The sequence below is a fragment of the Passer domesticus genome, chromosome Z (genome assembly GCF_036417665.1).
Source record: "Passer domesticus isolate bPasDom1 chromosome Z, bPasDom1.hap1, whole genome shotgun sequence".
Taxonomy (NCBI): domain Eukaryota; kingdom Metazoa; phylum Chordata; class Aves; order Passeriformes; family Passeridae; genus Passer; species Passer domesticus.
This window is the reverse complement of record NC_087512.1, coordinates 7,960,946-7,986,978: the sequence shown is the minus strand read 5'-3', so window position 1 is coordinate 7,986,978 and position 26,033 is coordinate 7,960,946. Positions and strand designations below refer to the sequence as shown.

At 50.7% G+C, this 26,033-nt stretch overlaps 4 protein-coding genes and 1 long non-coding RNA gene across 22 annotated transcripts in view; 2 read left to right on the top strand and 3 right to left on the bottom strand.

The window, feature by feature from the left end:
- The window catches only part of UBAP2 (ubiquitin associated protein 2), a 192,464-nt gene extending 167,124 nt beyond the window's left edge, over positions 1–25,340 (top strand). For 11 of the 18 annotated variants that reach the window (XM_064403333.1, XM_064403331.1, XM_064403332.1 and 8 more), the window contains 9 exons: positions 16,333–16,411; positions 16,901–16,963; positions 17,463–17,677; positions 19,921–20,020; positions 20,099–20,206; positions 21,533–21,600; positions 22,449–22,478; positions 22,584–22,775; positions 24,167–25,340. In XM_064403333.1, the coding sequence (XP_064259403.1) occupies positions 16,333–16,411; positions 16,901–16,963; positions 17,463–17,677; positions 19,921–20,020; positions 20,099–20,206; positions 21,533–21,600; positions 22,449–22,478; positions 22,584–22,775; positions 24,167–24,262 (951 nt within the window). In that variant the 3' untranslated portion in view covers positions 24,263–25,340. The remainder of the gene's footprint in view (positions 1–16,332; positions 16,412–16,900; positions 16,964–17,462; positions 17,678–19,920; positions 20,021–20,098; positions 20,207–21,532; positions 21,601–22,448; positions 22,479–22,583; positions 22,776–24,166) is intronic. The other 7 variants (XM_064403338.1, XM_064403336.1, XM_064403335.1 and 4 more) reach the window with 3 other exon arrangements.
- LOC135290005 (interferon-like) lies at positions 1,128–1,700 on the bottom strand. The gene has a single exon (XM_064403894.1). The coding sequence runs from the start codon at positions 1,698–1,700 to the stop codon at positions 1,128–1,130; it is 573 nt and encodes a 190-aa protein (XP_064259964.1).
- LOC135290004 (interferon-like) lies at positions 4,139–4,711 on the bottom strand. Its single transcript, XM_064403893.1, has one exon. It carries the CDS (start codon positions 4,709–4,711, stop codon positions 4,139–4,141), a length of 573 nt encoding a protein of 190 aa, XP_064259963.1.
- Positions 7,138–7,710, bottom strand: LOC135291531 (interferon-like). Its single transcript, XM_064405801.1, has one exon. It carries the CDS (start codon positions 7,708–7,710, stop codon positions 7,138–7,140), a length of 573 nt encoding a protein of 190 aa, XP_064261871.1.
- On the top strand, positions 10,242–16,112 carry LOC135289603 (uncharacterized). Its single transcript, XR_010352372.1, has 2 exons — positions 10,242–10,377; positions 15,526–16,112. It is a non-coding gene; the product is annotated as an uncharacterized LOC135289603 (long non-coding RNA).
- Positions 25,341–26,033: the final 693 nt, after the last annotated feature.

The window sequence follows — 26,033 nt, the reverse complement described above, 5'->3', positions numbered from 1 at the left end:
GGATGGGCAGGCCGCTCGCTGCAGGAGAGGGTGAAGTTTGAGAGCATCTGAACAAGCTGAAGGTGTACTTGTCGGCGGGACATGAAGAGGTTAGTGCGTGAGTGCTGAGGGAAGTGTCAGATGGAGTTGCTAGGCCCCAGTGCATGGTATCTGAAAGGTGGCGTCATTCAGTGGAAGTTCGCAAGAAGTGGTAGAAGGGACATGTAAGCCCTATATTTCTAAAGGGAAAAGCAGAAGAGTGTGGGAAGTAAGGAGCAGTCAGGCTGAGCTCTGAGTGAGGCAAGAAGATGAGGCTGCTTCTGCGGGAGACTCTGTGAAGGCCAGTGGAAAAGAAAGAGGTGATTGGTAGCGGGGAGCATGGCGTTCCATGTTGCAAAATGAGGCTGCTTGGCGGTTTTGGTGCTGTTGTATGGTTAGGGCTAGAGAGCAGTGGTGGATAGGGGCAGGGAAAGTGACCTTGTGTGCTTGGCTTTGTGCATAGTGCTTGCCAGTGTCCCGCATGGCATGGCTGTGTGTGAGTCAGAGAGGCATGGATTGGATGGATGGAGCACGGTGTGGATCAAGCAGATGAGGTGCAGCAGTGCTGTGCAGCCTTCGGGCGTTTTTCTTGTTGTGCTTCTGTGCTGTTGGCCAAAGGCCGGCAGTGCTGTTGCGTAGTGTGTGCTGCAGGCTGCTGCTAGGGCAGGTGCCATTGAGAAGGGTGGACGGGGTCTGTTTGGAGCAGGGCCTTGCGTAGGGGTTGAGTGGAGACGGCTTTGCCCTGGCGCAAAGAGTGGTAGCAGTGCTAGAGAGAGGAGAGGCAGTGGCAAGTGTTTTGTGGTAGGTCTTTATTTCCAGTGGCATCAAGAAGAGAAGAAGTAGAAAAATAAATAGGTGGATAAATAAATAAATAAATAAATAAATAAATAAATAAATAAATAAATAATGGCAGAAGTCAATAAATATGTAGAGCAAATCCTTTGTCCATGTCGGTGGGAGAGGCTGAATGGATGGATGGAGATGCAGTGGTTGAAGGGTGCGGGTGCGGTGCGGTTGTTGCAGGCCCGTGTGCGGTGGCAGGTGAGAGGAGGCGTGGGGTTGGAGGTGGCTGTGGGGCGTAGGTGTGGGTTGGCGTGTGGGTGTTTGCGCTAGCGGCGCATGGTGCGTGCGAGGTTGTGGAGGTGCTGTAAAGAGGCCCGAGCTTGGAGGCGGACGTGGTCCCAGGCGCAGGCGCTGTGGTTGTGGGCGTGCAGGAAGAGGTGGATGTCCCTGAAGTACTTGTTGATGGCGAGCAGCGGGTTGCGTGGTGCTTTGAAGGGCATGGCCCTGTCGGGGAGGCATTGCTCGAGGTGGTGGATGTGGTGCTGCAGTTTGTTGAGGAGCTGGTTGCGAGGCTGGCTGGGCCAGTGGTGGCGGGTGCTGTTGGAGCTGAGGGTGTGGAAGAGGTGCTGCAGGATGCGTAGGGCGGTGGCGGCGGCTTGGTGCGGCTGGAGGTTGTTGTGGAGGAGGGTGTCGGGGAAGAAGGGCGGCTGTTGCAGGTGGCAGGGCTGTGTGTGGCTGGCAGCCACGTCCTGGAGGAGGCGAAGCGCGTCGGCGGGGAAGGCGTCGTCGTGTGTCCAGAGGTGTTGGCAGGCCAGGCTGGTGGCCAGAGCGGTGAGGAGGAGCAGGAGCGGTGGGGCGGCGTGCGGCAGGCGTGGCCGTGCGTCTGTGGGCGCAGGCATGGTGGCTGTGTGGCTGCTGTCGGGTGCTGCAGGGCAGGAGCAGGCTGCTGAGGCTGGCTGGTGCTGCCGGTGCTGCTGGCGGCTGTGCTTGGGCTGGCGGTGGGCGCGTGGCTTTGTACGGCGGCAGCTTTCCCTTCATCGCTTTCCGATTGCCGGCAGTTTCTGTCTGTTGTTTCCAGTCTCTGCTGGTGGCTCTGGTGGTCTTGGGGAAGTGGTTTGCGTGGTTGGGCACGGTGGTGGCTGCGTGTGCCGGGGCTGCGCAAGCTGTGGGTCAGAGGCGTCGGGGTCAGGTGCGGTGCAGAGGGCTGTTGGGCGTTCCCTTTGAGCTGCCGAGGCAGCTGGGAGGCGTGTGCTGTGCAGCTAAGTCTTTCTTGGTGGCTCGGCATTGTTTCCACCTGCAAAGGCCTGCTGGTGGCTGCGGTCACTTTTCCTTTCACTTTGTGGCTTGCCTTTCTTTTCCTCTTAGCTGCTGTTTTCCTTTTGTGGTTGCAAGGGAGGGATGTGCAGTGATGTCAGTGGGCGAGGGCTGGCAATTGCCCTGCTGGGCTAAATGGCCAGAGGCGGCGGCAGCGTTGAAGGGGCTGTCTGTGCAGGTGGGCCTTGGAGGCGTGAGGGTGTCCTTGCAGGGAGGCGCTGCAGCTGCTGTGTTTGGGAGGAGCGAGCAAGAAGGCAGGCAAGAAAGGCTGAGTGAAGAAGTGGGCCAAAGGGAAGGGCTTTGCTCGTCCTGTGGCGCGTGGTGCGATGGCTGTGGGCCTGGAGCAGGGCTCTGCTTTTGAGATCCATGCCTGAGTGGATGAGGCGGCCAAAGAGGAGTGTCCCTGTGAAAGAAATGGTGTTGTGTTTTGGGATTGCAGAGCCCTTGGCTGTTGAAGATTGTGTCCTGTTTGGGGCTCTTGAGTCCACGAGAGCTGTGGCAGTGTCGGAGGGGACGGCTCTGAAGTTGCCCAGTGATCCAGAGCATGTGGCTTCTCAGAAGGCTGAGGGAGCTGGTCTTCTTTGGCTGGAGTAGTGAAGGTTTGCCAGTAGTTTCAGATGCCCTTGGAAAAAGGCAGAAAGTGTGGGGAGACGTGAGGAGGAAATTGGCTTGTGCAAAGAGGAATTTGGAGTGTGCAAGGGGATGACGGCTGTGGCCTGGTGGTGGCATGGTGGCATTGTTGCTGGTAGTGCTTGACAAGTCTGGAAGGTTCTAGGCTTTTGGGGCAAAGAGGCTGTGGAGAGCAGCAGGTGTTTGTAGCCTTGCGTGTCAGTGATGTCCAGGCACGCTGGCGAAGTGGCGGAAGGCAAATGCTGGGAGCCGTTCCCGAAGAATGTGGATGGGCAGGCCGCTCGCTGCAGGAGAGGGTGAAGTTTGAGAGCATCTGAACAAGCTGAAGGTGTACTAGTCGGCGGGACATGAAGAGGTTAGTGCGTGAGTGCTGAGGGAAGTGTCAGATGGAGTTGCTAGGCCCCAGTGCATGGTATCTGAAAGGTGGCGTCATTCAGCGGAAGTTCGCAAGAAGTGGTAGAAGGGACATGTAAGCCCTATATTTCTAAAGGGAAAAGCAGAAGAGTGTGGGAAGTAAGGAGCAGTCAGGCTGAGCTCTGAGTGAGGCAAGAAGATGAGGCTGCTTCTGCGGGAGACTCTGTGAAGGCCAGTGGAAAAGAAAGAGGTGATTGGTAGCGGGGAGCATGGCGTTCCATGTTGCAAAATGAGGCTGCTTGGCGGTTTTGGTGCTGTTGTATGGTTAGGGCTAGAGAGCAGTGGTGGATAGGGGCAGGGAAAGTGACCTTGTGTGCTTGGCTTTGTGCATAGTGCTTGCCAGTGTCCCGCATGGCATGGCTGTGTGTGAGTCAGAGAGGCATGGATTGGATGGATGGAGCACGGTGTGGATCAAGCAGATGAGGTGCAGCAGTGCTGTGCAGCCTTCGGGCGTTTTTCTTGTTGTGCTTCTGTGCTGTTGGCCAAAGGCCGGCAGTGCTGTTGCGTAGTGTGTGCTGCAGGCTGCTGCTAGGGCAGGTGCCATTGAGAAGGGTGGACGGGGTCTGTTTGGAGCATGGCCTTGCGTAGGGGTTGAGTGGAGACGGCTTTGCCCTGGCGCAAAGAGTGGTAGCAGTGCTAGAGAGAGGAGAGGCAGTGGCAAGTGTTTTGTGGTAGGTCTTTATTTCCAGTGGCATCAAGAAGAGAAGAAGTAGAAAAATAAATAGGTGGATAAATAAATAAATAAATAAATAAATAAATAAATAAATAAATAAATAATGGCAGAAGTCAATAAATATGTAGAGCAAATCCTTTGTCCATGTCGGTGGGAGAGGCTGAATGGATGGATGGAGATGCAGTGGTTGAAGGGTGCGGGTGCGGTGCGGTTGTTGCAGGCCCGTGTGCGGTGGCAGGTGAGAGGAGGCGTGGGGTTGGAGGTGGCTGTGGGGCGTAGGTGTGGGTTGGCGTGTGGGTGTTTGCGCTAGCGGCGCATGGTGCGTGCGAGGTTGTGGAGGTGCTGTAAAGAGGCCCGAGCTTGGAGGCGGACGTGGTCCCAGGCGCAGGCGCTGTGGTTGTGGGCGTGCAGGAAGAGGTGGATGTCCCTGAAGTACTTGTTGATGGCGAGCAGCGGGTTGCGTGGTGCTTTGAAGGGCATGGCCCTGTCGGGGAGGCATTGCTCGAGGTGGTGGATGTGGTGCTGCAGTTTGTTGAGGAGCTGGTTGCGAGGCTGGCTGGGCCAGTGGTGGCGGGTGCTGTTGGAGCTGAGGGTGTGGAAGAGGTGCTGCAGGATGCGTAGGGCGGTGGCGGCGGCTTGGTGCGGCTGGAGGTTGTTGTGGAGGAGGGTGTCGGGGAAGAAGGGCGGCTGTTGCAGGTGGCAGGGCTGTGTGTGGCTGGCAGCCACGTCCTGGAGGAGGCGAAGCGCGTCGGCGGGGAAGGCGTCGTCGTGTGTCCAGAGGTGTTGGCAGGCCAGGCTGGTGGCCAGAGCGGTGAGGAGGAGCAGGAGCGGCGGGGCGGCGTGCGGCAGGCGTGGCCGTGCGTCTGTGGGCGCAGGCATGGTGGCTGTGTGGCTGCTGTCGGGTGCTGCAGGGCAGGAGCAGGCTGCTGAGGCTGGCTGGTGCTGCCGGTGCTGCTGGCGGCTGTGCTTGGGCTGGCGGTGGGCGCGTGGCTTTGTACGGCGGCAGCTTTCCCTTCATCGCTTTCCGATTGCCGGCAGTTTCTGTCTGTTGTTTCCAGTCTCTGCTGGTGGCTCTGGTGGTCTTGGGGAAGTGGTTTGCGTGGTTGGGCACGGTGGTGGCTGCGTGTGCCGGGGCTGCGCAAGCTGTGGGTCAGAGGCGTCGGGGTCAGGTGCGGTGCAGAGGGCTGTTGGGCGTTCCCTTTGAGCTGCCGAGGCAGCTGGGAGGTGTGTGCTGTGCAGCTAAGTCTGTCTTGGTGGCTCGGCATGGTTTCCACCTGCAAAGGCCTGCTGGTGGCTGCGGTCACTTTTCCTTTCACTTTGTGGTTTGCCTTTCTTTTCCTCTTAGCTGCTGTTTTCCTTTTGTGGTTGCAAGGGAGGGATGTGCAGTGATGTCAGTGGGCGAGGGCTGGCAATTCCCCTGCTGGGCTAAATGGCCAGAGGTGGCGGCAGCGTTGAAGGGGCTGTCTGTGCAGGTGGGCCTTGGAGGCGTGAGGGTGTCCTTGCAGGGAGGCGCTGCAGCTGCTGTGTTTGGGAGGAGCGAGCAAGAAGGCAGGCAAGAAAGGCTGAGTGAAGAAGTGGGCCAAAGGGAAGGGATTTGCTCGTCCTGTGGCGCGTGGTGCGATGGCTGTGGGCCTGGAGCAGGGCTCTGCTTTTGAGATCCATGCCTGAGTGGATGAGGCGGCCAAAGAGGAGTGTCCCGGTGAAAGAAATGGTGTTGTGTTTTGGGATTGCAGAGCCCTTGGCTGTGGAAGATTGTGTCCTGTTTGGGGCTCTTGAGTCCACGAGAGCTGTGGCAGTGTCGGAGGGGACGGCTCTGAAGTTGCCCAGTGATCCAGAGCATGTGGCTTCTCAGAAGGCTGAGGGAGCTGGTCTTCTTTGGCTGGAGTAGTGAAGGTTTGCCAGTAGTTTCAGATGGCCTTAGAAAAAGGCAGAAAGTGTGGGGAGAGGCAAAGAGGAAATTGGCTTGTGCAAAGAGGAATTTGGAGTGTGCAAGGGGATGACGGCTGTGGCCTGGTGGTGGCATGGTGGCATTGTTGCTGGTAGTGCTTGACAGGTCTGGAAGGTTCTAGGCTTTTGGGGCAAAGAGGCTGTGGAGAGCAGCGGGTGTTTGTAGCCTTGCGTGTCAGTGATGTCCAGGCACGCTGGCGAAGTGGCGGAAGGCAAATGCTGGGAGCCGTTCCCGAAGAATGTGGATGGGCAGGCCGCTCGCTGCAGGGGAGGGTGAAGTTTGAGAGCATCTGAACAAGCTGAAGGTGTACTAGTCGGCGGGACATGAAGAGCTTAGTGCGTGAGTGCTGAGGGAAGTGTCAGATGGAGTTGCTAGGCCCCAGTGCATGGTATCTGAAAGGTGGCGTCATTCAGCGGAAGTTCGCAAGAAGTGGTAGAAGGGACATGTAAGCCCTATATTTCTAAAGGGAAAAGCAGAAGAGTGTGGGAAGTAAGGAGCAGTCAGGCTGAGCTCTGAGTGAGGCAAGAAGATGAGGCTGCTTCTGCGGGAGACTCTGTGAAGGCCAATGGAAAAGAAAGAGGTGATTGGTAGCGGGGAGCATGGCGTTCCATGTTGCAAAATGAGGCTGCTTGGCGGTTTTGGTGCTGTTGTATGGTTAGGGCTAGAGAGCAGTGGTGGATAGGGGCAGGGAAAGTGACCTTGTGTGCTTGGCTTTGTGCATAGTGCTTGCCAGTGTCCCGCATGGCATGGCTGTGTGTGAGTCAGAGAGGCATGGATTGGATGGATGGAGCACGGTGTGGATCAAGCAGATGAGGTGCAGCAGTGCTGTGCAGCCTTCGGGCGTTTTTCTTGTTGTGCTTGTGTGCTGTTGGCCAAAGGCCGGCAGTGCTGTTGCGTAGTGTGTGCTGCAGGCTGCTGCTAGGGCAGGTGCCATTGAGAAGGGTGGACGGGGTCTGTTTGGAGCAGGGCTTTGCGTAGGGGTTGAGTGGAGACGGCTTTGCCCTGGCGCAAAGAGTGGTAGCAGTGCTAGAGAGAGGAGAGGCAGTGGCAAGTGTTTTGTGGTAGGTCTTTATTTCCAGTGGCATCAAGAAGAGAAGAAGTAGAAAAATAAATAGGTGGATAAATAAATAAATAAATAAATAAATAAATAAATAATGGCAGAAGTCAATAAATATGTAGAGCAAATCCTTTGTCCATGTCGGTGGGAGAGGCTGAATGGATGGATGGAGATGCAGTGGTTGAAGGGTGCGGGTGCGGTGCGGTTGTTGCAGGCCCGTGTGCGGTGGCAGGTGAGAGGAGGCGTGGGGTTGGAGGTGGCTGTGGGGCGTAGGTGTGGGTTGGCGTGTGGGTGTTTGCGCTAGCGGCGCATGGTGCGTGCGAGGTTGTGGAGGTGCTGTAAAGAGGCCCGAGCTTGGAGGCGGACGTGGTCCCAGGCGCAGGCGCTGTGGTTGTGGGCGTGCAGGAAGAGGTGGATGTCCCTGAAGTACTTGTTGATGGCGAGCAGCGGGTTGCGTGGTGCTTTGAAGGGCATGGCCCTGTCGGGGAGGCATTGCTCGAGGTGGTGGATGTGGTGCTGCAGTTTGTTGAGGAGCTGGTTGCGAGGCTGGCTGGGCCAGTGGTGGCGGGTGCTGTTGGAGCTGAGGGTGTGGAAGAGGTGCTGCAGGATGCGTAGGGCGGTGGCGGCGGCTTGGTGCGGCTGGAGGTTGTTGTGGAGGAGGGTGTCGGGGAAGAAGGGCGGCTGTTGCAGGTGGCAGGGCTGTGTGTGGCTGGCAGCCACGTCCTGGAGGAGGCGAAGCGCGTCGGCGGGGAAGGCGTCGTCGTGTGTCCAGAGGTGTTGGCAGGCCAGGCTGGTGGCCAGAGCGGTGAGGAGGAGCAGGAGCGGCGGGGCGGCGTGCGGCAGGCGTGGCCGTGCGTCTGTGGGCGCAGGCATGGTGGCTGTGTGGCTGCTGTTGGGTGCTGCAGGGCAGGAGCAGGCTGCTGAGGCTGGCTGGTGCTGCCGGTGCTGCTGGCGGCTGTGCTTGGGCTGGCGGTGGGCGCGTGGCTTTGTACGGCGGCAGCTTTCCCTTCATCGCTTTCCGATTTTTGGGAGTTTCCGTCCATGGTTTCCAGTGCTTTCAGCTGGGCGTTGTGATCTGAAGTCAGTGGTGGTTTTGGGCTGTCTGTGGCTTGGGATTTTGTTGTTTCCTCTTTTTTTGTCTGTAGAGGTGGTCTTTTTTTTTTTGGTTGTGGGTGATTGAAACCCCAAGTTCATGCCACGTGATTTAGTTGTCATGATGGTGTGAGTGTTTTATATTTTTCCTTTCTCTGTGGGATTATCTCTTATTCCTCTTGTGTTTCGCTGAATTTCCCGTCTTGCCCTGAACCGGGCACTCTTCAACAGTTGTTTTGCAGTATCTTGGGCTTTAACATTGTTTTAAACTTATGTGCGATTGTGGCAGAGGAAGTAAAGAGTTTTTTGTTTTGAAGAGTCTTGAAATCTATCTCACTGAACTCCTCTAACTCAAGTATTTTAAATTTTTTTGTAGTATTGTTTAGTGACTGATATTGCAGTAGCTGGGACGTGCCAAATTAATTCAAGGTGTAGAAAAAAGGAAGTGGTGGTGTTGGTAAGTTAGTCATGAGTAACTGTTATATTTCTAAGAAGTTGCTGAGCTGATTGAGCTGTCCTAGGTTTTAATGCATTATAGTCTATCTTTTTATTCTGTAGAATTCCATTTGCACATCTTAACTTCATGGTTTTTGAGCACTCACCTTCTACTAGTCTGTATGGATATTTGTCCTTTTAGTGGGGACACACCTTTGGGTTAGTGCTTGAGGCTGCACAAAAGTCATTGGGTTAATTGCATTGTTCGCTAGTTTGTTATTAATTTGCCTTTTGCAAGATTGGTGAAATAAAGCACTCTAGAAGCAGTTATAGCGGTCTGTAATGTCTCATAGATAATTCTGATCAAAATTCTTTGATTATTGTCATGATGAATTTTAATAATTTGTTTTTCCCATGTAAATATATTTCCTTTATATATGTGTAAATGTGCCCATAATCTTTCAGGTCAAATTCGTATAAAGGGTCAATTACACCGATATAATTCTATAGTAATGAACCATTTACCTATTGCGGGTCTAGGATTGTGTTAAACTGCCTCCAGACTTGTCTGAGAAGGGGTTTAACCAGCAAGGAGATAGTTCTGAACCTCAGTGGGGCGACTTCCCTTATAAATGTTGTCTGAAGCTTCCATTCTGCCTGGGACACTTATCAAGTCTTTTTGTAATTCTCCATTTGGTTTTTCTGGTTTTTTGCCTACGATATGGTTGTTTTCTCTGTATTCATATGAATAAATTCTTTCTTTTTAGCCTTTGATACAGTTGTAAAATTGTTTATTCTCAGGAACCCCAGGTGCTTGTCAAGTCATTAAGTTGAGGAGGTGGCTCTGGGTCTAGGGACCTGCACCTAAGCAACTGAATGTTGATGAAGCTTTTGCAGTGTCTTGCTTCCCTTTTTGCAGTTTGACTTTCATTGTGATGGAGTTTAAGAAGTCTCTTCTAAGCTGTTGCTTTTGAACAATAAAGGATTTTTAAAAATTAATTTTAATTGTTTGTTTTGTCCTGGATATCCCAAGTGCAGTATGATGCTGAGTGGAGGTGGTATCAGAAGAGTCTGCTCATGGCCTTGTCCAGTGATGCTTTTAGATATGTTCCCAGGAATGGATATCACTCAACCTCTCTAATCTCTATTCTGGTTTTGTTTCAGCTGAATAGAAAAAATAATACAAATGCATTTCTTCTTTCATGTTTGAATTCCCTGTATTCCAGTTTGTGTCATTACCACTGCTCCTGTTGTTGTCTTCAGCTGCCTCAGAAAAGACAGAACGAATGAGGTCCTCATTCCTGACCTCACAGGATGCTTCTGGATAGGTGCATCAGGAGGACAGTGGTATAATGTGGAAGTTTCATCTTGAGCGGTTCTGCTGTGTACCTGAATATATAAAAGAGCTGGTGGAAAAGCTCACCAAGTCACTCCCCATCATTCTGGCAGTCCTGTGTAACCATGGAGGCCCCAAGCACCTGGAGTGTGACCAGTGTAATGTTTATCTTCAGGAGTCTGGAGAGCTATGGGAGTGTCAGCCTGACCTCAGTGCTGGGGAAGCTCATGGAGATCTTCTTGAGTGCCCATCACATGGCACCTACAGGAGATCCAGGGCATCAGGCCCAGCCAGCATGGGTTTGTCAAAGGCATATCTGCCTGACCCAATCTCCTTCTGTAACACAGTGACCCTCTTAGTGGACAGGGGAAGGTCCAGGGATGTTGACTTCCTGGACTTTAGAAAACTCTTTGACACTGTATCCCATAGAATTCTCCTGGAGACACCAGCTGCTTGTGGCTTAAGATGCTCCGTTCTCCGAGTTAAAAACTGGCTGCTGGCCTGGCCCAGAGAGTGCTGGTGAATGGAATTACTTGCAGCAGGCAGCTGGTCACTGGTGGTGTCCCCCAGGGCTCTGTACTGGAGGCTCTGTACTGTGCTGGTTTTTATCTTTATTGATGATCTGAGTGAGGGCATCAAGAGCTCCTGTGGTCAGTTTGAGGACAAGGCCAAGCTGGGTGTGAGTGCTGATCTGCTGGAGGGCAGGGGCTCTGCAGAGGGATCTGCACAGGCTGGATCCATGGGCCAGGGCCGGTTGTGTGAGGCTCAGCCAGGCCCAGTGCTGGGCCGTGCCCTTGGGTCACAGCAGCCCCAGGCAGTGCCCCAGGCTGGGACAGCGTGGCTGGAACGCTGCTGAGTGGGAAAGGAGCTGCAGGGGCTGGTTTCCAGGGGCTGGACACGAGCTGGAGTGTGCCCAGGGGCCAAGAAGGCCCATGGCACCGGGCTTGTGTCAGCAACAGCGTGGGCAGCAGGAGCAGGGCAGGGCCCATCCCCCTGGGCTGGGGCACTGGGGGGGCCACCCCTGGAATCTTGTGCTCAGCTTTGTTTGCTCACAGCAAGAAGGACACTGAGGGGGCTGGAGTGTGTCCAGAGAAGGAAACGGAGCTGGGGAAGGGTCTGTAGAGTGAGTCATATGAGGAGCAGCTGAGGGAACTGGGTGAGTTTAGTGTGGGGAAAAAGAGGCTCAGGGGAACCTTATTGCTCTCTACAATAATCTAAAAGAAGGTTATACCCATGTCGGAATCAGCTTTTTCTCCCAGCGACTAGCAATAGGAAAGGAAAACAGCTTCAAGTTGTGCCAGTGGAGGTTCAGGTTGGATATTAGGGAAAATTTCTTCACTGAAGAAGTGGTCAAGCACTGGAACAGGTTCCCTAGGGAAATGGTGGAGTCACCATCCCCGGAAGTGCTCAAAAATTGAGTAGATGTGGCTCTTCATGATATGGCGTAATGGTATTTGGTCAAAGGCTGGGCTTGGTGATCTTGAAGGTCTTTTCCAACCTTAGTGATTCTGTGATTCTGTATTTGGTGCTCTTCTTTTCTTCTTTCAGCTAAATGGGAGGTGATCATTTGTGTTTGCATGGAGCAGTGTCCTTGCAGTGGTGGAGGTTGTTTGAGCACAGGAAACAACCTCTTTGTCCCATGCAGGAGGAGGCCAGATCTGCTGACCTGGGGAGATACTTCTGGGTTGATGGTTGGAGGGTGGAGGAGCAGCTGATGCTGGTGATGTGAGGGCATTTTCCATCATGAGGAATGCTGTGCTGGTTGGGTTGGACCATGTTGAGTGGGGGTGTTTGGGTAGTGGATCTCTCTGCTTGCTAGTGATGTGTTGGGGTAAAGAAGGACAGAGAATAATGTGCTCTGTGTACTGCAGCAGGTCCCCATAGCCACTGGGATGTAAGCACAGGCAGGACCATCCTGGACCAGTTATGGTGGCCGTAGCAGAGCAGTGAGCAGTTCTGGACATCTCCTGTGGGTTTTGTGTCTTTTTGGTGTTTCTTGAGTGGAGTTGGTAGCGCTGATGTTCTGTTCCTTGTCCAAATCTCTGCAGACCTTTATGAGTCCCCTCCTTGATTCTTTGAGGTGCACCTTGCCTATGCCACCCTGTTTCTTGCAAAGCAGTGCTCTGGCATTGCAGAATGGTTGTTTGTGGTGATATGACAGTCTGGAGGTAGCTTTCATGTCTTGGCATTATTGGAGAATCTGGAAGGGAGCGTGGTGGTGGAAAAGGAGGAAGTGTGCAGGACAGGCATCATGCCATTTGGGGCAAATGGGTGCCCCAGTGGTCTGGCTGTAAGAGATGCCGGGGGGCTGCAGGACCACCATTCCCTGAGAAGGAACTGCTGTCCATAGCTTTCAACCCAGGCAGGAGGCATTGGCAAGATGGGCTGTAGAAGGGAGACCTATCCCCTCACAGCCTGAGGGGTCTGTGTCTTTGCATGTCAGGTATAAGCATGAAGCGCAATTACCACAGGTTTGCTTTTTCGTTCTTTTCAAGTTTTACAAAAAGTCTTTATTTCTAACAAAAGAATAAATAAATAAATAAATGGCCAGCCAAGTAAATAAATAAATAAATAAGTTAATGAATTAATTAAATAAGTAAGTAAACAGAATTCTGTGATAAATGGTGATTGGAATTAGAGTCCCACAGTAGTTCCCCAGTGTCCATGATCCCCTTGCCATTCATCAGGTGGATGAATATAATAAGTCCACAGGTAATGATTACCATCCATATCCCCAGTGCCTCACAGCTGTCCATGAGTGTGTAGCACAGAAATGTCCTCTTCCTTCCTCTCCAGTGGCTGTGGTTTGCGCATGGGCTGTGCCACAGACTGACCCCAGTGTCCCCACGGTCATACCCCTTTCCCCATCACCTCATCATTCGCGAGAGGTGTGACTGCTACCAAGCGACCCCAGCCTGGGCTGCTGCCATCACCACTCAATCCGTGGCCACTGGTGCTGGCTGGGGATGGGCGTTTGCTGTCCGTGGGTTTAGTGGGGTCCAGAGCAGCTTGGTGCTTCATTCTCCGTGTGAGTCTGTCCACGTGTTGGAAGCAGACAAGAGCTTCGAGGCGGACGTGGTCCCAGGCGCAGGCGCTGTGGTTGTGGGCTTGCAGGAAGAGGTGGATGTCCCTGAAGTACTTGCTGATGGCGAGCAGCGGGTTGCGTGGTGCTTTGAAGGGCCTGGTGTTGTCAGGAAGGCATTGCTCGAGGTGGTTGATGTGGTGCTGCAATTTGTTGAGGAGCTGGTTGCGAGGCTGGCTGGGCCAGGGCTGGCTGCTGCTGCTTCCACTGAGGGTGTGGAAGAGGTGCTGCAGGATGTGTAGAGCGGTGGCGGCGGCTTGGTGCGGCTGGAGGTTGTTGTGGAGGAGGGTGTCAGGGAAGAAGGGTGCCTTCTGGAGATTGCAGGGCTCTGTCGTGCTTGGAGCCATGTCCCGCAGAAGCTGGAGGGCATCCCCTGGATCGTGGGTCCGCAGGTGTCGGCACGGGAGGCCGGTGGCCAGAGCCACGATGAGGAGCAGCAGTGCCAGGGTCCTGTTCCACAGGCGGGGCTGTGCACATCCAGGTACAGCCATGGTGGAGCTTTGGGCGCTGTGCAGGAGCTTGCTCTGGCTCGGTGGTGGTGGTTGCTTTGCTTGAAGTGCCGTCGTGTGTGCAGTTTTATTTGCCCCTGCCCAGGCTTTCCTTTCATCACCATCCTCTAGGTAATTTCCCTTTTCCGTTTTCACTTTTGTATTTTCTGTTTGCTTTCTTCTGATGGCTTTGGTGCTTGTCACTGACCAGGAGGGGACGCTGCTGTGAGAACGGGAGCTGACACTTTCTCAGGGCTGCTGCCAGGGGGAAGCCTGGTTACTGAGCTATTACAGGAGACGGAATTGTGGCAGAAGTTTTCCAGTTGGCTGTGCTGGGGATATGTTTCAGGACTGTCTTTTCATCTGTTTTGTGTGTTGCCTTTTTTTGGGGTTTATTTAAAAATTTCCCTACCTACCAGCATCTATATTTTTTTCTTATTGCATGCTCTAATAATATTTGTATGTAATGTTTATTTTGCACGTTAATTAGTATTTTCTTATATTTTTTTATTGACAAATATTGTTAGTCTCTCAGTCTTTTAAAATTCTGTTTATATGTGTGTATATATATATATATATATTTAATAGTTTTTTATTTTTTCTGTGGCAACTGCAGCTTTGCTAGTGCAAGAGTTTTTCCTATTCCTGCAAAATCTTGCAGAATATTTTTGGAGCCATCTCTCATGCCCCTGTATCCAGTGTTAATTACCCGTGGTATGTTGGTAGTTAGAAAGAAATGCACAGATGTCACAAAGGATTTTTCATCAACTATTCATGCAGTGTTTGTCCTTTCTGGATTTTGAGCTTTTTAAAATTGTGTTGTGAATTCTTTGTGAAAATGTGGCAGTGTTAGATAATCTGGGGGCAGGAGCGGGTGGGAATATTTCTATTTCATGTGCGAGTCCACTTGCATGTGAAAAGTGAAAGTGGGCAAAGTTCCAAGTGTGAGTCGTCACTGCTTGCTGTGTAACTTCCAGCAGCAGGAGATTCCCCGTGGTTGCTGATAAAGCAAGAATGGGATTTTCTCCTGAGATCTGTTTAAAATTTAACTCACGTAATGTGCCTACTGTTGCTATAAAGTGTCATTGTGGATTTTTTTGTTGTTTGGGTTCTTTTGGTGTACATTACATTGGGAAATGCTGTCTCTTCTCTTCATTTGTTGCAAAGATTTTACAAATGTGTCAGCTGGTGTGTATGGCACCTAGGGAACTGCTGGGTGGAACTTAAATCTATTATGTCTTATCACTTTCCCTCTTTTCATCCTTTTCTGCTTGCTTTTTGAGACTATTTCTGATATTTCACTTTTGGCTTTAGGCAGCTTCTCCTTTTGTAGCTCAGGAGATATCTGTGACGTTTGAAGAGCAGAGTGTCTTCCCTGATATTTTCCTTTGGGAAGGCCTGAACTGCAGACATAACTGCCTTTCACTAACAAGTTTTTAGTTTGAATGTGTGTGTGCACAAGCAGGATATTCAGTACTCATGTGGTTTTCTCCTGCCTGAGGTGCAGTAAGGTGCTACCCTTTCACCCTCTTCTCATGCAGATTTGATGATATTTTGTCCAGTTTGTATAGGGGGAAAATGTTAGTGTTCCAGTTCATATCAGCTGAACTGTGTTCACATCTTCTCTAGATCTTCTTTTTGTGGCATTTTCATCAGAAGGTTATGAGAGTGCTGCTTTTGAATAACCTGTTAAGACTTCTAACGTGAATTTAGTTGTGTTTTGCCAAGTGATTCGTGCTGGAGTTCCTAAGAGGGGGAATTACCAGAGAAGGAAAGGTTGATAATATAATGGCGCCGTTACAAGTTACAGAAAGCCCCTACAATACTAAAATTTTGCCACATTTCTCCATCACTGAACATGAAATACTGGGTGTTGGAGACAGGGACGTGATGCACAGAAGTGGAGCAAGGTGGAGGGTGCTGTCCACTCTGAGGAAACATTTGAGGCACTATGGCATTTGCAGAGAGGGGTATGATAAAGGAAGAATTTTCCAGTATTTGAAAATGTGTGGAAATTGATACATTACTACTTAAAGCATTATCTGTTTCTGGATTGGAGGTGATGAGGAATAGAACATGAAAATCAGGAGGAAAAAACCAGATTAACAGACCCACAGGTGGAGTTCATGCAGAGAGAGAAGGGCAAACTTCTTGCCTTTTTTTCCCAAACTGCGGTCAAAATACTGCTTTGGTTTTGCTAGCATGTCCTGTCATTTAAAAGTGCAAGCTTTCTAGTATTGCTTACCTTCTTGTAGAAGACCTAGAAGAATGATCTGAGGTTTCCACCTTTTTTATGCACCCTGTCAGCAAAAAATTTTACTGAAGGTGAGCACTCACCTTCAGTATGTTTTTATTTCTGAATTATATACATATACCCCTGACCTAATATAAATATTATAAAACATACACAAAAATAAAAATGAAAAAATTAGAGAAAGGTTAAACAAACAATGTTTTAAAATTCTCTTCAGTTATATTTACCAAAGGTACAAAATACATTTTCTTCCTGCAACCCAGTGGGTTCGGATACACACCCCACTTTGGAGACTATAAACTGAGATCTCCTGTAAAGTAGTTTAAATAAATTTTCCAGTCATCCAATAGTAACTGTTTTTCTCTCTCTTTTTATGTTTTTGCTGTTTTTGTAGCTGACATTTCCACTTTTAGAAAACAGGGCATGGTACAAGGGCAAAACCCTTAGATTGTATCTATGCTGTGATTACAGTCCTGGTCTGACCCCAGGCCCAAAGTGCTCAGTTCTCTTTCAGGCAGTCTTACTGGAAGATGACAGTTAAGAGCTGGGAACTGTGTGGGAAATCACTTAGTTATTGCCTTTAACTTACCATTAAGAGATGAAATACTTGTATGTGACACAGAAAGTGTCTATTGAAGTAGGTTTATTTTTAGCTTGAGAGGATCCAGGTACATTTTCAGCTTCCAGTCAAACCTCCTTTAGCTCTTACTTTTAGAATTTTCTTCTGTCTCTAGTAGGCAGTTCATAAGATCTGATAAGAGCTGTGTTCCAGTTTCAACTATTAATAAATGGTGTTTTCTCTTCCAAGGATTACTATGGAATTACATTCCCGGCTCCTGCAACCTTGACAGGCAGAGATGGGAGCCTTGCTAACAACCCGTACTCAGGTGAGTGCTAGCTGAAGATGAGGATGGCAAGTGAGATATGCTGGTTTCTCAGTGCAGGTCTTCCTGCTGTTGCTCAAAGAGGAGTTGCTTTTCCCTTCTGTGGTCAAAGAAGCCCTTTCTTGTTCCTGCTCTTGCTCTTTAGCTATCATTGTGCAAAAATGATATTAATGCCATCTCAGATTTCAGCCAGTGGTTTTCATCCACTGCCAGTTGATTACACCTTAAAACTGTAGCCATAGGCATTGTAGTTCCTATAGTGATGGTATTAAGTGCTGTCATACTTCCTAGTAACCAGCAAAAAGGAATATTGGTTGGGAGTGAGGTAGAAGGGATTGATGTATGTCACCTCCTTGATAAATATGTGAACATGCTGCTCTGTAGGCTGCCATAAAGTACAAGTGTTTATGAATTTTCTGCTTCATGATCACTTCTCTTGGGAGGCTGTTTTTGGGTTAATAACTGAATTTCCCTTCCTGCTTCTTCAATAAGGTGGCCCACGATGCAAGCCTTGCTTTCCTGGCCTTCAGCTACTGTCTTCAGAACTTTGGTGGTGTGAGGAACTGGACATCTTAACTAGTCATGCTTGACAAATAAACAGACATTGGCAAAAATATGCCCATCACTGCCTGTAAATCCTAACCTGCTTTCAGCCCATGAAGCTTAGCTAAACAGGTTAACCTCCAGGAGAGTCACCCTTTAACCCAACAACCATTGGCTCTCTGGCTATTTACCATGCTTCTGCTTTTAGCGTGTTTTATTGCAATGATCTGATAGTAATGAGTCTGCTCAGACCGTGTGAGATAGGTGAGTATTGGCATCTCTCTTTATCAGTGGAGTAGCCATGGCACAGAGTTCTGTGCCACGAACAGGCAATATCCCTGTGGCTGTCAGGAACAGAGACTGGGTGAGGGCTTCCCATAAACAACTGCAGGCTTTCAGGTCTAGGATGTATTCTGTAGTTTCTGCTTCTATTTAGAGGATATAAGTCCATTGAATTCTCCACCTTTGCAGTATCTTTGGTAGCTTTTCTGACCAGTTCCTTCTTTCACAGGTGACGTAACAAAATTTGGCCGTGGAGATACCGCCTCTCCTGCTCCTGCAACCACGCTGGCCCAGCCACAGCAGAGCCAGACACAGACCCACCACACGACTCAGCAGCCCTTCCTCAACCCGACCCTGCCCCCAGGGTACAGCTACACTGGGCTCCCTTACTATGCAGGGATGCCTGGTGTTCCCAGTGCATTCCAATATGGGCCAACAATGTTTGTAAGTGTGACAGCCTCAAGTGTAACGCTCCCTGCATGCCTCTCTACCTTTGCTTCCTCCAGCCCAAACACTCCACATCTTGGAATTATAGAAAGGTTTGGGTTGGAAGGTATCATCAAAGACTGTCTTGCTCCAACCCCCCTGCTGTGGGTGGGGACGCCTTGTCATGACCTGTCCTCAAGGACAAGATTTGTGAAGGTTCTTTTCACTGATCTCAGGGTGCAAAAAACTGACACGACAAAGGGGGTTTTGCAATGATAATCAAAAACAAATGTACCTCTATTGAATGACCACAGCAAAATGCATTAGGGCAAAGGGGAATGAAGAAAAGGGAAAGAATAAGGAAAAAGAGTAGATGAAAAGAAAAGAGGTGTATAGCTACCAGACATGTGGATGATGAAGTCCTTCGAAGTCCAGTTGAAAAGCCTGTCGTCTTCATGTCAGGGGAGATCTCAAAAGCCCCTAGCTATCTGAGGGGTTTTTATTATTGAAAATTACAAAGGGGGGTGGGGGGAGAACAGATACAATAGTCCATGATCTCAGCAGTGGGCGAGAGCCATTGTCTTCTCGGTCCAATGGTCAGCTTGCAAGCTCACTTTGGTCACTTGGCCTCCCCACACACCCCTTCCCCGCCCACAGCAGGGATTCCAGTCTCACTCCTTGGGGAGGAAGGGGGAGCTTTTCCATATAGAGGTCTCATATCTCAGTCCTCGATGGGAGAAAGACTTCTCCCATCTCAGTCCATCTGTCACGGTGGTTGATGTAAAACAAGAGTCTTTTTTTTTCATGGAGTCTGCCCAAAAGGTCATTCCACAGAGAAAGTCCAGCCAAGTTAGGAGGTGGGGGAAATTTCAGAACCAGTGTTGTGAAGTGGTTCAGGTGAAGGAGGGCACAGTGTCCCTTTCTTACTCATGGAGTGCAGTGTCCCGTGAGGTGAACAAACACACCTGTAAAACAATGGCTTGGGTTGGTGGGCGACAGTTCAAGCAGGACCAGGATCCTAGAACAGGATCTTTCTTTTCCCCTGTGGTCCCCATTTTTGTCTTTTCACGACCATCAGGAGGCAAAGAATGAGGGAAATTTCGGACAGGCACACACCTTCCACTAGACCAGGTTGCCCAGAGCCCTGTCCAACATGGCCTTGAGCACTTCCAGGGATGTTGGCCATCTACATCTTTTCCAGGCAGCCTGTGCCAGTGTCACACCACCCTCATGGTGATGACTATGTTCTCTATATCTAATCTAAATCTACCACCTTTCAGTTTAAAACACCTGCCCTTCGTCCTGTCACTACAGGGCCTGGTAAAATGTTTTTCCTATCTTTCCTATAAGCCTCCTTTAAGTGTAGAAAGGTCACAGTAAATTCTCCCTAGAGCCTTCTTTTCTCCAGGATGAACAGCCCCAGCTTCTCCTCATAGGACAGAGGAGCTCATCCCTTTGAGCACCTCTGTGACCTCCTCTGGATCTGCTCCAACATCAGCTCCTCCTCATACTGAGGACTCCAGAGCTGGAGTCAGTATTCAGATGGATTCTCATTAGAATGGAATAGAGCCAACTTCCCCAGTCTGCAGGAGATCTCCAGAAGCATGCAACGTGAGAAAATAGTTGCAATCTCACCCAGAAGAAAACAAAATATTTAAAAGGCCAGAACTCACGGACCCCTGTGCAAGTTTGTGTAAATAGCTGACAGCTGCATTTTGTGGGCTTGCTGTTCCTGAAAGCCCTTACTAGTCCCTGGAGAGTCAATGTGAGACCCAAAGCTGAGTCAGTGAGCTGAGAGAGCCTGGATGGAGGAGACCCCATTAAGTCAGAGAGCAGGAAGTCTCAGGAGGAAGGAGGTTATTTGGGAAGAGGTGCTGCTCCAGGCAGAAGGGTGGATGAGGCTATTTAGGGCCCTGAAGGCTAGTACTGTATGAACAGCCTCAGGCAGGAATGGCGTTTACTGTGATTCTGTGGTTCTCAGGTATGTGGGTAAAAATTTGCTGTTTCCATTCAGCATATGAAAGAAATATGCAGCCTGTTTTGAGGGAGGGCTCCACTGCAATCTCAGGGACATCCCTAGGAGAAATCCTGTAACACAAATCCACCGTAGCAAGTTACTGGTGTAAGCAGTCCCATGCCATCCCAGTCCTCCCAACCCAGACTGAATTCCCGACATGAGGTGGAAGGTGCCTTCCCCACTAGATGGCAGAGGGAGCTTGCGTTCCACCTGACGGCACTTCTTGTTCCCGTCCTCTGTCCAGGTACCTCCAGCATCTGCTAAACAGCACGGAGTCAACCTGAACACGGCGTCGACTCCCTTTCAGCAGGCGAGTGGCTACAGCCAGCATGGCTACGGTGCAGGTGAGGCTGAGCCCTGCTCCCCCGGGAGCGCGCGGCGCCGCTCGCGCTCCGTAACGCCCTTCTCCTGCACCCCGGCAGGCTACGATGACTTAACGCAGGGAACGGCTGCTGGAGATTACAGCAAAGGAGGCTACAGTGGCTCATCTCAAGCACAAAACAAATCTGCTGGCGCTGGACCTGGGAAAGGTAACGCTTTGAGACTGGAGGATCCTCTGGAGTGGGGTTTAGTAGGGCAAATTCCCCGTGGTGTGCCATCAACACAGCAGCCAGCTCTAAGCAGCGTTGTGATCCAAGCTGTTTCTCCATCTCCTGCATACAAAATGCTTTTCTAATGGCCCCGTTGCTCCTTCTAAACCTCATGGCTGAACTTTCTGTAAAGATTTGTGCAGCTGATGCACAGCTTGGTCCAATTATGCTTGGGAGAAATGGTAAGCTGCTTCCTAAGCCAAAGCTTTCTTTGCTGAAGCATATAGTGATCCTTCAACAGTACTGCGAATTTGAAACTTGAGCAGTTCAGTGCTGCTGCTGAAATGTTCCTCTGCCAAATCATAGCTAGATTTTAAATTTCCTGGTAGGCACCTGAGACACCCATGTGTTAGAGAGGAGCAGGGCACTTCACACATCTCTGGGCTGTCCAGCTGCTGCCTGTACACACTCATAATGTTGTGTCGTGCCTGGAAATATTTCCTTTGTGACCATAAAAGCTGAAGAATTTATCCAGCTCATACAAAAGCTTTATTTGGCACATGCTAGTTAGATCTGAGAAGCATACACTGGGCTGCTTAGCACTATATGGCTCATCCTCATTCTCAAGCAAGTTCCAAGCATTTGCTGTGCATGTGAAACACCAGGTGGTCACACTCTTTTTGGTGGAGAAGCAATCCAGGAAGTGTCCAAGCAATGCAGCAGTGTCCAGGGAGGGTTACAAAAGCTTAGAGCAGCACCCTTGAGCCCAGACCTCTGACTCACTGAACAAAGCAGCTATTGGCTTTATTCTGATCCAAGTGGAATTCTCAGAGCCACCCTCTATAAAACTGTGAATAAGTGTCTCTGGAGCAGTGATGCTGATTCTGTCAGGGCAGAGGAGCACTGCAGACTTCACTCTTCTGTAGGATGTGAAAGGACAGGGGCTCAGATGTGTAGGAGATGCTGAGTCTCATCACTCAGGGCACTACTGGAAAGCTCTTGAATGCTGCAATAGAGCCAAATGCACCTCTGATCCTAGGGGAATGCTGGCTTTTACTGGGCTTCAGTGCAGCCAACTGCTGCCTGGTGAAGTGCATTGGAATCTGAGTATTAATGGCTGGGTGTGGATCTGGGTGATTTATCCCAGTGGGCTTTTGCAGTGGGAACAATGAGCTGAGCCCTTCCTTCTGTTCCTACGTGGGGTCTGACATCATGGAGAACCAGCAGGGCAATGCTGAGGCTGCCAGAGGTGCTGGGAGCAAAGCTTGGGCTTCTGCTGGCTGGTGGGGTGGCATTCTCACCTTTGGTGGTGTTTCTGTTTTCCAGGTGTTTCTGTGACCTCAAGTAACACGGGTGTGCCTGATATCAGTGGCTCAGTCTATAACAAGACTCAGGTGAGGAGTGTTGGACCCTCCTCCCTCAGGGCCCAAGGCTGATGACTCCTACTCTCAGGCTGGCCAGTCTCAGGGTCAGCAGGCCATGGCATCTCTAACACTGGCTCTGTTTGCTGCTGGAGTGAAGTCTCATCCTCTGTCCCACTGTTTCTGCGGTGTCAGCTCCTGACAGCAGCTGCTGGCAGAGGCTCAGTGCTCCCTGTGCTGCACACTGCCCATGCTACATCATGCCAACAGTGTCCTGGGTGCAAATGAAGTTATGGGTGTTAGCATTTTTAGTCCAAATAGCCCCCAAGCAGGTGAGTTGAGAGGCTGTTTGCTTTCCATCAGAGGGACAGGCAGTAGTGCCTGCCCCTAACACCCAAGGGTCTCTGTCCCAAGCTCTTTCCTGTGGTCATTGCTCAGTGTGCAGCTTCCCAGACAAAGCAGAAAGTGCTGTGACAAGCTGTGCTGTGCAGTGGGCTTTTGTCCAACTCCTGTTTGCTCTTCCCTGCACCCTCAGCAGGGGAAATAAGTGTCTGGCTGCAATCCATGCTTATAGGTAGGAAGCCAGCTGTCAGCTCCATGCTTAGGGGTCAGGCTTTGGCCAGCAGGAGGAAAATATTACTGCAACTTCCTATGTTTTTGTTGGGCTGCCCTGGATAGGTTGAGTAATTCTAGGCTGAGCCCACTCACTGGGGGAACGACTGATTAGGCAGCTGCTGCAATCTCATGTCCCTCTGAAAGGAAATAGGTCAGGGAGAAAAAAAAAACCCACAATGTCTGTGAAAACAGAAATTTCAAGAGCCATTAGTGCAGAAATACGGCTGAGAACAGGAGCTGAAACTCATCCTCTGGTGTGCTTGCAGGTATTCAGTGTGACTTGGCTTCCTCGTGGGGTAGGTGAAAGGTTCAGGTGATGTGTGTTTGGGCCACTCTTGTTCTGCTCTGGCTGGGTCTACTCACACCAGTCTCTGACACTGTGCCCATTGCTCCCTGTGCAGACGTTTGACAAGCAGGGATTCCATGCTGGCACCCCACCTCCCTTCAGCCTGCCTTCTGCTCTCGGATCCACTGGGCCCCTGAACCCTGGTGCTGCCCCGGGTTATGCTCCAGCCCCGTTTCTCCACATCCTCCCTGCGCATCAGCAGCCTCATTCCCAGATGCTGCATCACCACCTTCAGCAGGATGGGCAGGTGAGTCAGCCCCTTCTGCTGCTTGCTTTGCTCACTGGGAGAGGGCCTTGGCAGCAGTGGCTGTTGGCCAGCTTGGGGAGGGAAGCTGAAGTTCAGCAAGGGGAAATGCCACTTCTGTCCCTGGGCAGAAAACAGCCCCGTGCACCAATATAAGTCAGGAGCCACCTGCTGGAAAGCAGCTCAGCAGAAAAGGCCCTGGGGGGCCTGGTGAGCACAAACAGACCATGATCCAGCAAAAAAGGACAATGGGATCCTGAGGTGCACCAGGCTCAGCACTGCCAGCAGGTGAGGGGAACTGCTCCCTGCCCTCTGCTCAGCCCTGGTGAGGCCACAGCTGCAGCATCGTGGCCGGTGCTTGGCTCCCCACTGAGGGAGAGACATGGATGTGTTGGAGAGTTTCCAGTGGAGGACTGGTGGAGGGGCTGGATCCTGCCTCCTGTGAGGAAAGGCTGGGGGAGCTGGGACAGTTCAGCCTGGAGAGCACTGAGGGACTGGGGATCTCACCAATGTGCAGAAAGGGAAGATGTAAAGAGGATGGAGCCAGGTTCTTTCCAGTGGTGTCCAGTGACAGGAACAGGGGCCACAAACTGAAACACAAGAGGTTCCCTCTGAATATTAGAGAAAATGTTTTTGCTGGGATGGTGACCAAGCACTGCCCAGGAAGCTGGTGGAGTCTCCATCCTTGAAGTTGTCTGGGAATGATGCTGGGCAGCTGGCTCTTAGGTGATCCTGCTTGAGCAAAGGGGTTGGACAAGATACCTTGAGAGATCCCTGCCAGCCTCAGCCAGTCTGCGATTGTGTGGAGAGCCCATCCTGCTGTGGGCTGGGGAGGTTTTGGGGTGTGAAGCCGAGGCAGGTGCTGCTGTCCCCTGTCAGGGGGGCAGGATGAGAGCATTGTGCTGTGATTCTGGGGAAAAATCAAACATCCCCTGCAGGTTGCATGTCAGCTCCGATTCGGTTTCACCTGCACATTTGTTTACTTTCCTAAAACTAAATATTCTCTGAAAAAAACAGTGCTCAGCTTTAGAGTCCAGTAATAGGACACGATTTTGTGCTCCAAATGTGTCACATCCTTGTCAGGCTCACCTTGGGAAAGCTCCTTTGCTGTGCCTGGCCCTGTTCCTCACTTCCCTTGTGCTTGAGCCTGATGTGCTTGGGAGGCAGAGGGATGGTGCATCCCCAAGCTCCTGCTTGGTGTGCCCATGGTTGCTTGGCCTGGACTGTGGGATGTAGAGATGGTGCAGGGCAGAAACAGATCTGTTCAGGGGGGAGCATTGCTGCACTGCTGGGTGTCAGGGCTGTCCCTGGCGATGTTGGGGTGTGCTTGTCTTCCTGGGAGTGCTGGTGCTGTGGCAGCTGATGCTCCTGTCTCCCTTGTTTCCCTTTTCTAGGGTGGATCTGGCCAACGCAACCAACCCAGCACCATGCAGCAAAAGTCTCAGGCTACCAAAACCGCCTATGGCACTTCTCCATACTGGACAAACTAAACCTGAAACCGGGGAGGGGGGAGAGAATGAAAGGAGAGGAGGAAGGAAAAAGAAAAAAACCAAAAGAAAAGAGAAAAAAGAAAACAAAAGCTGAAGCCCATTCTTGGAATTATTAGGAAAAGTAACTGCTCAGCCAAACGTCTGTGCGGGGAGAACTGCAGCCAGCCATCCTCTGTGTGACTCGCCTGCTTCCTCTTTGAGTTGCTGTTATATGTAATATATTTATGTATGTATTTGTAAATGTAATAGAGCCTAAATGTGGTTTTCCGCATCTTGCAGCCTGTTTTATTTTCTTTGTAGGAAAACTAATTATTCATTTTCCATCTGCACCAGGGCATCGTTCTTTGTTTTGTATTTTAAGTTCTATGGGTTTTGCAACTCTGTCAGACAAAGACAAACTGGGCCCCTTTTTTTGGAGCTGGAGCCCATTTATTTAATGCAGTTCTAAATTCAGACAAATGAGGAGACCTGCCCTTCCAAAACCTAAATCAAGATGTGTCCTGTTGGTTTGATTGTACCCCCCAACCCCCAATATAACTGTTATTTTAGAGGGGGGAAATAAAAGAAAGAAAATAAAAAAGTTCTGTAGGCCTTCCCCTTTCTTTCATTTCCTCCCTCCCACCCTCTTGCTGTGGAAGACAAGCTCTTGTGGGCAGTTTCAACACTGTGGCCTTGAGCTGCAGTCTCAACTTCTAATTTTTCAATTTTTTAATAATAATAATAAAAAGGACAGGGTTTTGGGTTTTGTTTGTGCAAAGGTTTTTTGTTGGTGGTGTTTTTCTCTAGCAAGAGGCTTTGGATGGCTCAGTGTGTCCTGGAACCTCCTTTGCATCATTAGAGGCAAAAACTATGTAGCGGTTTCTTAAATAAAAGTATAAGCTGTGTCTTGTACCTCTTTTTGCCCACGAAAGCCAGAGCTACTGGATGGAAACTTCATCTGTCCCTCCCCACTTTTTTTAAAACAAAAACCTTGGAGGCATCTCCTGGTCCTTCTTGTCCTGCACCGGTGCGGTGAATGTTCTAGGAGTTTCATTTCTTTATAGCCCTTCCTCCACCTAATAAAGATCTGATCATACCACTGCTGTTTGTCTGCATTTTCAAGGCTCCAGGAGTAGTTTTTCAAAGGCTTCAGGAGCAGTTTTACTTTTACAGCCTGTCCCTTTCTACCTGCTCCAGCAGCAGCAGCCTGGCTGGGAGGGCAAGAGCAGCAGGTGGGTCTGACAACAGCGAGTTCACCCGTGTGCCCAGAGCTCCCAGGCACCCACAGCAGGGCTGGGGTCCGGGGCCACTCCCCCACTGCTGCCATGAGCAGCCTGTTCTGCCTTTGGTGTCTCCTGGGGTGGTGCTCCGAGTCCCTGAGAGCAGCTGGGATTGCTGAGGACAGAGCACAGCTGCAGCTCTGCCCTCGCTTTGCTCATGAGGAACATGGGAGGAAGGGCAGGGGTGTGAGAGCTCCTGAGGGAAGCTCCTGCCCCAGACTTACCCTTCTGATCACCCTGTCCCTGTGCAGCAGAGCAGGTGGGTAAATGCGAAACACACAACAGGCAAGAGACTTATTCTTTCAGTGTCCACAAGAAAAAAGGAGTCTGTTTCTACCCTGAGAACCATTTTTCTTTCTCTGTTACCAGCTCTTGTACCCCGTGAGACCCAGTTGTCACCTAGGCCTTCCTCAGCCTCTGAGCAGAACAAGAACTGCAATGACATTCCTCTGCCCTGGCTTAGGGTTTGACACTGGTTGAACTCCAGCAGCTGCTCCAAGCCCTTTTCAGCT

Excerpts from the sequence above, each read along its gene's own strand:
- LOC135290005 (XM_064403894.1), bottom strand. The coding sequence starts at position 1,700 with ATGCCTGCGCCCACAGACGCACGGCCACGCCTGCCGCACGCCGCCCCA.
- LOC135290004 (XM_064403893.1), bottom strand. The coding sequence starts at position 4,711 with ATGCCTGCGCCCACAGACGCACGGCCACGCCTGCCGCACGCCGCCCCG.
- LOC135291531 (XM_064405801.1), bottom strand. The coding sequence starts at position 7,710 with ATGCCTGCGCCCACAGACGCACGGCCACGCCTGCCGCACGCCGCCCCG.